The 11,841-nt window shown below is 53.3% G+C and overlaps 2 protein-coding genes across 2 annotated transcripts; both read left to right on the top strand.

The window, feature by feature from the left end:
* Nucleotides 1-2,009: 2,009 nt before the first annotated feature.
* N7539_001015 (uncharacterized protein) lies at nucleotides 2,010-6,064 on the top strand (the record flags this gene model as incomplete). Its single annotated transcript, XM_056930619.1, has 7 exons — nucleotides 2,010-2,338; nucleotides 2,400-2,503; nucleotides 2,559-2,611; nucleotides 2,650-3,941; nucleotides 4,003-4,449; nucleotides 4,506-5,671; nucleotides 5,799-6,064. 7 exons carry the CDS (start codon nucleotides 2,010-2,012, stop codon nucleotides 6,062-6,064), a joined length of 3,657 nt encoding a protein of 1,218 aa, XP_056794912.1.
* Nucleotides 6,065-7,324: 1,260 nt separating this feature from the next.
* On the top strand, nucleotides 7,325-8,341 carry N7539_001014 (nicotinamide/nicotinic acid mononucleotide adenylyltransferase; the record flags this gene model as incomplete). Its single annotated transcript, XM_056930618.1, has 3 exons — nucleotides 7,325-7,641; nucleotides 7,730-8,003; nucleotides 8,072-8,341. 3 exons carry the CDS (start codon nucleotides 7,325-7,327, stop codon nucleotides 8,339-8,341), a joined length of 861 nt encoding a protein of 286 aa, XP_056794911.1.
* Between the last annotated feature and the right edge of the window lie 3,500 nt (nucleotides 8,342-11,841).

The following is an 11,841-nucleotide window of genomic DNA, read 5'->3' as shown; positions in this document are numbered from 1 at the left end:
GTCCGTAGCCATTGCTGCTAAACTAACTTCCTCCTCTCACGGTATGCAAAGTACTTGTGAGATTGTCCCAACGTTGTGGAGAGTAGTGTTAGTGCCTAGCCGGTACTGTGTAGTTTGTGCTACGCTTTCTCTACTAGTATAGATCGACTTGAATGATGCTTCGGCCAATGTACCAAGCACCGATTAGTGGTTGTGATCCAGCACGTGGCAGATGGCATCAGTGGCCCACATTGCTCATCTGCAGGTCGAAACTGGACCGAGTGGTCGAGATTTTCTCTACAACTCCTCTTACTGCACGATAATCCCACAGACTGGCACGTAGATCACGTGATGAAACTAGGTTTTAGGTAGCCAAGCTGAGCCCCCACCTGCCCAGATTCCAGACGCCGTTAGGAGGTCATGTGATCCCGACTCCAGTGTGGCATTCTACTACTACTGATCGGGATCGGGCTCAGGCTACATGATCGAGCGATCGGCAGATCACCCGCCTACCCCGTCATAATTCATAAATGTGATGTATGCGCACAGGAGTCTTCGATCGCCCAAAACATTTTGCCAGCGCAGACCTTCCTCCATCTCTCCAGATCCCACTTTACTCGCACTGACAACCAACTTCCGAGACAGATGGGAGTTGTTTCTTCGGTGGAGGATGAGATCAGAGAGATTCTTGGGCTCCCTGGAACGAGTCGACCTGTGGCCTGCACGGTCAATGGAGAAGACATCATTATCCCTCTTCGTGAGGCGTACCCGAAGCCTAGTCAGACCAAGGCTCGATCACTGACATAAGGCTGAGAGTCCTCAAGGTTGGCGAAAGTGCAAGTCCCGATCTTGAGGCGCTCGGTGTACCCTACGCTGCAGGAGACGGGCCACATTGAGGAAGGGAACATGATGGAGAGTGACGGAGTGGCGACGTTGTAAAAGGCAACCTTGCAATATCAGGAACGAGCCATGAGGTACAGCGAGCCTTGATGTAGGAAATAGACTGCCGCAGAACAATAACAGGACCATTGTAGGAGACTCCAGTCCTGTTACCCTGTTCTACAACTTTTCACCGTCTTCGGATACTTTTTCTTAGTACCTTAGTAGTAGCAGACGTCTGGTAGTAGTCGTACTCTCGTGACAGCGAACCTTGATTGGCGGCTTGCTTGACCGAGGCCAGGAGACCTCGGATTGGACTAGTGGGAAGGGGAGTGGGGTCATGTGCCGACTGGAGGTCAAACAAGAAAGTGTGCACGTCGTGGAAAACAGGATTGTTCCCCCATTTGGCGACGGTCGAGAAACCCCCTTCCCGACCGGTCGGGTTTTCGCGTGAAATAAGCACACCCCGTGACCCGGCCAGCACGATGACGAGGCCGCTGGGTGATGTGCATTATACGCTGGTAATTTTCGAGTGTGGAGGGACACATCTACTCCTGTTCAGTTCCACGGTTAGAACTGAGTACAGTAAGTGAGTCTTCGTGGTAAGTTACGAACTACTAGCACTGTGCCCGGGTGCCGTCCCTCGTGACCTGGAATCGACATCGTCCTTAATCTTTATCGTCAATCTTCATTCACTCACAAACCAGAGCTTTGGGTCATCCATTTTGTTCCCCATTGTCTCTACTCAAAGTTCTGCATGCCGAATCACACAAAGTGACGTTCAAACCCGCTGAGCTCTGTCTGGAACGGAGAGCACCGAAGCAGCCATAGTCGAACCTCAATCTAGACCCCCGTCCCCGTCCCACTTGCCGCTCGCAGAGATTCACATGGATCACGACGACAGTGGACTGCTCCCTCATTTCCTCTAGACAAGCCTGCCCCGCGATTTCCTCCGTTGACCGGCTTTTGGCTGGCATTCCTGGTCTGTGAGAGTGAGGAAGAAGAAAAAGCTTCCTTTTGCTGTTTGCCCAACTTATCAGCAGTCCTGGGCAGCCCAATTTGGCGCCATCGTTGACGAAAGACGCTTCGTCACTTCGCCTTGTCCCCCGTCAATCCGGTCCTTTCGATCCTCTTGAAAGCGACCACGGACCATGGAATCCAAACGGAGCGAAGATCATCTGGCTGGTCGTCGGGCTCGTGAAGTGTATCGTTATTTTCGACCGGAACAGACCGACCCATCTCAGGAGAACTCGTCGCCGAGATCCACGTCGAATTCGCCTCCCAGGATACCCCCAGCTAAAGAACGAAGCTCCGTAGAACTTGCACCGTCCTTGGGTCAATCCCCGCTCAAGTCCTCAGCCACATGGGAACCCCTACAACCAATGCCAGAATCGTTGATTCTGGGCGATGATAATGAGACCCTCAATTCCTTCGCACATCTAGCGGCGTTGCGATTGAATGTAGAGCAGGTCTACATCAGGTGAGTGAGATACTCCGAGCACGTTGTTCGCGGAGGTCGATGCTGATCATCTCACCTACAGTGTCTCGGATCGAGACTCTCAATTCATCATCGCGCAATCCGCGCAGACGAAACAGAGCGACAACAGGTATGACATGATTGGGGAAAATTCTCACACGGGCCATGGTATCCTTAATATCGATACGTGGAAAATGTGCAATGCAAGTTTCTCATCTACAAGTGTTTGGTTCAATTGAGCACGCTTCGTATCAAATTCCTCTCGCATGGCGTCTCGTGAGTGCTAACTCGGTGTTGCTCGGCGCGATTTCTAGGATACGATTGCCCTACGTCCTTCCAATCGAGAGCGCGGAGAGTATCACTTCGTGGTCTCCAATGACATGAGCGAGGATGAGCGCTATCGAGAGCTCTCCTTCGTGGCCGGAGAGCCGGGATACCGGTTCTACGCCGGCACGCCGCTGACGACGGAGAGTAATGTCAACATCGGCTGCTTTTTTGTGCTCGATACAAGCGTTCGCTTGGATTTCAATCATACCGAGAAGGAAACAATGGGTCGCATGGGCATGCTGATCATGGACTTCCTCAAGGTGAGCCGCCAAGCTTCGGATGGTCGACACGCGGCCCGCCTGTCACAAGGAATGAATCTCTTTGTCGAGGGACACTCCTCATTCGAGAAAAACTCGTCGGGGCCGGTCTCGCGAAGCTTCGACGGTAGCGACAACTCCCAGGGCAAATCCTCAACATCTCCCTCTGCTGGCACACCTTTCTCTCGGGAAGGCGCAAGCCGATCGCGGTCGCGGAGCAGCGGGGCACAATCTTTAAGCACCGCGGCGGACAGTGTCGACGACCGCGCAATTCCTTCCAGCCTCGATTCCCACATCGCAAATGTGCGCTCAGCTTCTCAGTCGGGAGGCTCGCGACAGCTTCCGGCAAAGCTGTGGACGATCCGCCGAGCGGCGAACTTGATCCGTGAAAGCTTGGAAATATACAATAACAGCGGTGTGATTTTCGTTGAAACCAGTGCCAATTTTGCGCTCGACATCAGTCCTGAAAGTGATTCGTCCCAGTCTTCTTCTACAGAGCCTGCCAAGCCGGCACCTGTTTTAGCACTGTCGACTCCGGAAGTCGCCTTTGGACCAGGTGTTGACTCACAGAATTCCATACCAGCAATGAACTTAGATGAAGAATTTCTTGGAGGCTTGCTGAAACGACATAAGAGAGGGCATATCTGGAACTTCCATCGGGACGGGCAGCTGTCTGGCTCTGATAGTGAGGATTCCACGCAGGGAAGCGATCGACGGGGCCGGGTTGGGAGCCATCCCTCACAATCGTCGCGACGAAAGTCAAATAAGGAAAGGGAGAACACTTGCCTGAATCGCTACTTTCCGGGTGCCACTCAAGTTATATTCGTGCCGTTATGGAACGCGGGTAACTCTCAGTGGTTCGGTGGCTTCTTTTGCTGGACCAACGTTGAACACAAGGTGTTCAGTGCGTCGATTGAGCTCAGCGCTCTGCGCAGCTTTGGATCATCCATAATGGCTGAGTGGAGCCGCATAGAGTCCGTTCTTTCCGACGAGCAGAAAGATGACTTCCTTGGCAGCATATCGTGAGTATTTATCGGTGAATCCAGTCATGATTGACCACGAGCTAATTTCATCTCATTGCAGGCACGAACTACGCAGCCCGCTTCATGGTGTTCTTGCAGCCACAGAGATGTTGAAAGAGACCAAGTTGGATCAGTATCAAACTTCACTGATTGAGACCGTCGAAGCGTGCGGCCGGACGCTTCTCGATACTATGAATCAAGTGCTGGATTTCAGCAAACTTATGGCGCTGGAACGAAAATCGCGTCGCAGGAGGCGACGCAAGGCGGTGTCGCAGGATTTTGAAGGCTCGCATTTGTCTGCTGCGCGGCTGGATCTGTGCACACCAACTGACCTATCCATTGTCGCAGAGGAAGTTGTTGAAGGAGTCTTCCTGGGCCACGTTTACAATCAGAAGTCAGCTACGTCTCTGGATCTTCTCGGCACATCGCTGGTTGCCCCGGAATTTCCTCCCGATTTTCATACGTTCCGATCCGATGTGAAGGTCATTGTTGACATTGCACCGGAAAAGTGGAATTACGACGCACCCCCGGCGCAGTCCGGCGCATCATCATGAATTTGTTCAGTAATGCGCTTAAATACACATCTTCAGGTCATGTCCGCCTGCTCCTGGAGAGCGAAGAGAGGGCCGAGACGTCCTCCAGGATGTTTACTCGCAGAGACGGAAACAAGCAGCGAAACGTCGTCATCACCGTCTCTGACACGGGTAAAGGTATTTCCGAGGACTTCTTGCGGAACAGACTATACACTCCTTTCGCACAAGAGGACAACTTGGCGGTAGGCTCAGGTCTTGGATTGTCGATCGTTCGCAGTCTGATCCAGTCCCTGGGCGGCAGTATTGACATCAAAAGCCGCGTGGGAGAGGGGACGGTCGTGAGAGCAGCCCTTCCGCTGGCACCCATCGAGCCTGATCTTCCTCAAAGTCACCAGAATGAGATCAGACTCTCCGCTCGGCAGGATCAACGCATGCGTGGAATAAATGCTAGGGAGTCTTTTTTCCGCGGTTACGAAGGGCGGACGGTTGCGATCCTTGGGGTAGATCCAAGCAACGCCGCGAGCGATCCAGACTGGGCCGATCTGGCTCGTTACTTCACGGATTGGTATGGGCTTAGCTTGGTTTCTGCGTCTGCGTCTCCGTCTGCGTCTATCGATCTCCTCTTGGCCGACCAGCTTCCCAGCGAGAGCGCCATCCGTGAGACGTCCGCCAGCAGGCACACTGCTTTGCTCATTGTCACTGATCAGCATATGGACCTCGATCCCACGAACGGGCAGCAAGTCGGCGAGATCAGATCGATCAATGTCATCAATCGTCCCTGTGGGCCCCATAAGCTGTGGAGGCATGTCTCGAAATGCCTTGAGGAATTGTTGACCGTGTCGTCGTGCACTGACGCACCCGTCCCCACTCGCAATCACGACACATTTTCCGTGAAGTCTCTCGTCGCCAGCCTTAATCTTCCTGAGCAGCATTCGAAGGACAAGAAGTCCCGTGTGAAGCAAACACATTCTTTTCCCATTCCGTCCGAACCACCGTCGAAAGGGACCGCTGGAACGGATCCAGAGTCGCGAGACGCTCGTATCTTGGTGGTTGAGGACAACAAAGTCAACCTGAACTTGATGATGGCGTACTTGAAAAAGCGGCGGTTTGGAAATCTTGATTCGGCCGAGAATGGCAGCAAAGCTGTTGAGGCGGTGAGGAAGCAGGACGATGACAATTACGATATCATCTTTATGGGTACGCTATTCTTCTTGTTTGTTTCTTTGCCTTTTTTTTTCCACTTTGCTTTCTCGTCTCTTCTTTTTCTTGTTCGTCCTCCACCTGACTAAGGGTTATCGGCTAATCTTGATGGGTGTTGGTGTAGATATCTCCATGCCAGAAATGGACGGCTTTGAAGCCGCACGGGAGATTCGTGCCCTGGAGAAACAGCGTGGACCCGATGCCAAGCCGGCCGTCATCATTGCCTTGACGGGATTGAGCAGTTCGGAGGATGAGACCAAAGCACTTGAGGCGGGTATGGACATGTTCTTGACCAAACCTATCTCCTTCAAGGATGTTGGCAAGCTACTGCAAGAGTGGAAAGAGCAACGCCTTCACCCGGATACCGATTCCTCTGAACGGGATCTATGAATCCACCGTGTATCATACTATTACATTGCGTGTCGCCTTTGTGTTGGATTTTCTTGTTTATGATACCCACACCCAACAGTCATCTGCATGTCTGTCTGTTAGAAATAGCCCTAACTCATTGCACCGTGCAGTTGCACACTCGTGCTTGGCATCCGGCGCCTGGACGTCACCATATAGTGTGCTCCACAATTTGTTTTTTTATCTCTTCTTTGTCCGTTGAATTAGCCGGGAATCTGTGGCCCACTACCCTCCATCATCCAAAGTATACGCCATGCGCTCGTCAATGGTGTAGTTTGAGTCCTGTGTCAACTTTGCCGGATCGGGCGACCGGAGCGGAGAGCACGCCAGAAGGGCTCGCCCGGCTGAGGCTGAGGTATCTTTGAGTCGCGAGGACTGAATCCTGCAGTATGCTCTTGTGCCCACTGCCCAAGTAGCGCCCGTCCCCTTTCGGAGGTACTCTGCGGAAGTGCTACAACACTACTTACCTTCAGGTACCGAAGTAAGCGCGTTCTGGAAATGGGGCTCCTTCACTAAGCAGGCGAATTCAAGTGGCAGTGGGACTCGATTGTCTCACCGAATGGGACTTTACCCTAATGCTGGTCAATGCAACCCTCTTGGCTTGCAGTAGTCTGGAAGAGTCTTATACTCTCCAGTCGGACCGTTGAATTCTTCAACATTTGATTGTGTTTCTCCCTCATCCACTTGCTTCTCTCTCTGAGACAGTTTCTTCCAAACTTTCTGTAGTGCTGACTGCTGACTGCTGACTGCTGACTGCTGAGTCCTGACAGCTCCGGTAGACGTAATATCCTGTAACCGGAAGTATGTATGTAGTATGGTCCAAAATGTACCAAGCGTACTGGATAGTACAGCGGCTCCTACATCACTACAGTAGTCAGATTCTTCCCTTGCGCCATCCACGCCTTTTGGCTCCCTTGAGCGTCTGGCACCTTTTTGCCTCCCCCGTTCTCTTGTTCCCCCTTCGGGCGAGTTTCTTCTTTACTGCGCCAACCGCCCCTCTCCGGTCTGTACTCTCCCCCCCCCCCACTTCCCCAAAAACTGCCTCTCTACCACCCCCCCCCCCCCCCCGTTCTCGCTCTCTCGCTCCCTCGCTTCTCGCTTCTCGCTTTTCGCCTCCGTTCAATAGCTACCGCTCGTGCATCCCTCCCCCAACTCTACGCGGTCGGTGATCGTCTTCCATCACCTTCGCGGGTTCACGTGCCTCCCACCAGATCAATCTCTCGCTCCGACGATTTCTTCAGGATGACCACGGCGACGGAAATGGTCGGCGGGCAGAGCGATGATGTTCATCAGCCGCCCGCGCATATCCCGCCGGCTCCGATGGGCGACTACGTCTTCCCCGAACTACGCCTGAAGCGCAAGATGAACGACCCGGAGAAGACTCCGCTCCTGCTGGTGGCCTGTGGCTCTTTCTCGCCCATCACATATCTCCACCTGCGCATGTTTGAAATGGCCGCCGACTACGTCAAGTTCAGCACCGATTATGAACTCATCGGTGGCTATCTGTCGCCGGTATCAGATGCCTATCGCAAGGCTGGTCTGGCGAGTGCTGAGCACCGGTAGGTTGGACCCGCAATCATGCTCTCACTCCTCTGGGATCTCCGACCGGACGGGCGTGGACTGACGGATCGGACTTGTGCGCTCTAGGGTTGCAATGTGTCAATTGGCTGTCGACCAAACCTCGGACTGGTTGATGGTCGACACCTGGGAACCGAATCAGAAGGAGTACCAACCGACCGCCGTGGTCCTGGACCATTTTGATCACGAGATCAATACCGTTCGGGGAGGCGTGGAGACTGCCGACGGAAGTTGGAAGCCCGTGAGGATCGCGTTGCTGGCGGGCGCCGATCTCATTCACACCATGTCCACTCCCGGCGTGTGGAGTCAAAAGGATCTGGATCACATCCTGGGCAAATACGGCGTAGGTGACTCGCGATGTCTTTATGATGAACACCCCGTCTTGAACGCGCGATCGCTAACCTTCAGTAGTCCTTCATCGTGGAACGAAGCGGAACCGATATCGATGAAGCCCTGGCGAGTTTGCAGCCGTGGAAGGAGAACATTCATGTGATTCAGCAATTGATTCAGAACGACGTGAGCAGCACCAAGATTCGCCTCTTCCTGCGCCGCGAGATGAGTGTTCGCTACCTGATTCCGGTGCCCGTCATCCACTATATCGAACAGCATCATCTCTACGAAGATGATGGCACGTCGAATGAAAAGGGCAAGGAGCGGCAGGACGCTGGTAAGTCAGGGTGATCACCTTTCCTTGACAAAAAGGACCGGATCTCCCAATCTTCGGTCCCCCGATGGCTGCTCCTGTTCCTGTCCCTGTCCCTGTCCCTGTCCCTGTCCCCTGCAACTCCGAGTTTTCCCGCGGCTAGCTCCTCCTTATCCCAGGCGCGTCGCGCCATTCGCCTGGCATCAAGTACCTTTACTGGGCGTCTTTCCTTCCCCGGTCATCGTGCTGGTTCCCACTGGAAGTCTCTTGTGCCGCGTGGACCCATCGCTGGCGGAGGACTGTGAAAACGACAAGCACCTGCGTAAAGCGTTCCAAGTGCCTCGAACGAACCCGTTGCCGGGAGTGTCTTCCTTCCTGCATCGATCATCCGATCCCCTGCGCAGGATGCTATTTGAGACGATGTCATGACTACTGTTGATCTTTCTGGGTGGAGTTTTGTTTCATATCCATACACATTGTTTCATGCGGGCGTCTGGTTCCATTCTGTACCTTGTCGAAATCTGTCTTGAGAATCTTTCCAGACAAGTGGGTTTGATGTCCCGTGAGAACCTTTGTTTCCCTTCTCTGACTGCCTCGTCACGCGGCTGTCAAGCTGACCACGTGCTGTACTCTTTGTCTTCTTGTTTCTACCCTCCCCCTCGTAGTCGGGCCACCGCTTTCCACTGCGGGGTGATTCCGTCTGTACATAGATCCCTCGGCGTCCTTGGACCCCGGCTGTACATATTTGACATAGAAATGTCCAGACTGCTTTCCATGGCTGCCGACTACTTGAGAGGTTGATAGCTTGGTATCGACTGGATCGCACGGCCCAAGAAGTCGGGAGTCTCAGGCCTCGTGACTTTAGACCTTGTCCTATAGCATATCATCCTCACAATAAGTTGTTGACTGACCTCCCCCCCCAACTAGAAGCATCCACCTACAGTAGATCTCCTCCACACAAGTGGATCGAACCATCGATCCTCTCGAAACACGTACGGAATCCTCGATGTCTTTGACGGAAGGGGACAAATGATGACACCATCGCCCGGCCCTCGGCCGCGTGGGGTCCCAACCTTGATGACAGCCCCGATCCGGGCCCCGATCGAATCTTCCCAAGTTCCTCCAGGTCAGATTATCGAACTCCGGCACACACCGACTGTACATATTTCCGGGATCCCCGCGAGGAGAATTCATTGGAAGTCATTGGCATTCCTGCACGGACTCTGGGGAAGTGTGCGGTTGTCCTGGGGGATTTGATTTGCCTGGTTGAAAAGTGTCCCGCATTTGGAATGGATTGGAAGATCCATTGATCGATGGGTCGGCGGGCAGAGTTGCTGTTACCTGGTAGACGGGTTGGGTAGAGAGGCCCATCAATTAAGTGATCGCAGTATCCGAGTGTCTCGGAGATACCTGGTTGAGCTCGGCATTCAGTCGAAGATTACTAATAATAAATCCTGTAATATAGTAACCGATACTGTTTGTGATAAGGTACCTGATAGCACTTGACCTCCAGCTGTTTCCGTTGGAAGACAGTAATGTACTGATGTACTCTCAAGCCTTCATACAGCTTCACCCTCTCCCTCTCCCCATTGCAATGGCTGCATACATGCCATGAAAAATACCTCGAGCCCATCGAGACTCTGCACTGCAGAGTCTGCGGTCTGCAGTCTGCAGTCTGCACAGTGCACAGTGCACAGTGCACGGTGCACGCCCATATCCAGCCCGAATGAGCCGTCACCACTCAACTGGGCGCAAGAGGACGGGGAGAGTCTGCCATGTCCACAATCCGACTCCACGCGTCCCTCTTCCTTGGAACGAGATCTTGCACAACTGCTTCGCCCGTCCGATCGAACCTCTTTTTCTTTTCCGTGGTTATTTTCTGACCACCCCCGACCCAATAAGCAGATTGAACGGTCTCGCTCGAGCGCCAGATGTCCATGGCCCATGCAACGAATCCCTTTCTCCCAATCTTGCGTCGAAATCTGGCATCGAGGCTGGGATCGAGTCAAATCTCGCTGCGATCTCGATTCGACTCCTTGGGCCGGAGGTGGAACTATCCGGCCACTACGTGACTACAGTGACTACACTCTGACTACAGTATTGCAATACTGTCCCTCCGTCTCGGTCCTTCGAGTCTCGACTCACACCTCTGCTGCATCTTGGTTCTGCCTCCCTTCTCACCACGGTCCGGGCCCAGCAGCAAGCTTTTGAGGCCTCCGCGCACCCTGGGACGGGAAGAACTTTATCAACCTACGATAGCACTCACTACTCAGTACTACTGACCAGTGATCAGTGATCACTGATCACCACTGTAGTAGTAAATGACTACTTGAGTAGAGTACTAGTAGCACAGTGAGACTGTGAGTAGCTTGGTCACCACCGAGTACATGCGTAACCTGGTAGTAAAGAGTCAAGATTACAGTGCCAAGTGCAGTACACAGTACACCTCCCATGTCACCCCAACGATCCAGATGGCAAGCTGCAAGCGCATGGCGCATTGAACGGGCGACAGTCGCTCAGCGGCTGAAACGATCGCCCGATCCCGCCGGTTATCTTTGCGTCATTGCAACGGGTCCTGGCTGCAAGGTCGGAGAGGAAAAGTGGACTCGGACCCACGCGCGAAAGGATGAGGACCTAAATAGTAAATACTACTACAGTAACTACCTGGGTAGTTAGTAGACTAGTGACTGTATTTCATGGTTTCATCGATGCTGTTTCCGTGCTTCCCCATTAGGATAGCCTGTGCGGAGGTACATTGGAGAGTACTGGAGTCTGGTAGTACCAGAGTGGTAGAACCTACTACTAGTAGGCACTAGGTAGTAGGCACTAGGTAGTAGGCACTAGGTAGTAGGCACTAAGCAGCAAGCTGTGGAGTGGGCGATGTTGGCTACAAAGATGTCGTCTGCATTCCAACTGCCGGCTCGAGATGACGAGCACTTGAACATTGAATATGTTCATTAGTAGTAGTGAGCGAGTCGCGTTGACCCATACGATCGGGCAGTACAGGACTATGAAAGTCATGATTCTCCCTCAGGAGAGCACCATGGTACCTGCTGCGACTGAACAACTCTGTCTATCTGAGGATGTCCCCCCTCCTAATGTCCTGTCCGTTTCTTATCCATCAGTCGTCAGTCGTACTGGACTCAGCGGACTGCGGGCAGGAGTACTGCAAGTCAGTTAGGTTTGGTGCCAGGTGGGGGGCTAAGGCCGCCTGTATCCGTGAGATCTGGGTCAATGTCCCAGATACCCAGGTCATACCCGTGTCAGGCACTATCCACATGAGTACCCAGTACCTCAACTCACAGCCCGATGGTACTGCTCGATCGGGTCCCGGGGTTCTGGATCTCCGTCGGTCGTCAGGGACGCGATTCACGGCGAGCTCGGGACGAGCTTATCTGGAAATGGCGATGTGATCTCGATAATGGAGAATTTCCCCCCGCGAGGAGGAGGGGGATCATGTCAAGGTGATTAGAAAGCGACCAGCCCACCCTGGTTTTTTTTTCTTCTTCCTCCTCACTCTCTTCTCTCCCGCTCAATT

Source organism: Penicillium diatomitis (assembly GCF_028827545.1).
Source record: "Penicillium diatomitis strain IBT 30728 chromosome Unknown utg000001l_segment0_segment0, whole genome shotgun sequence".
NCBI lineage: Eukaryota > Fungi > Ascomycota > Eurotiomycetes > Eurotiales > Aspergillaceae > Penicillium > Penicillium diatomitis.
Note: the sequence above shows the minus strand (reverse complement) of the source record. Positions and strands in the feature narration are given on the sequence as shown.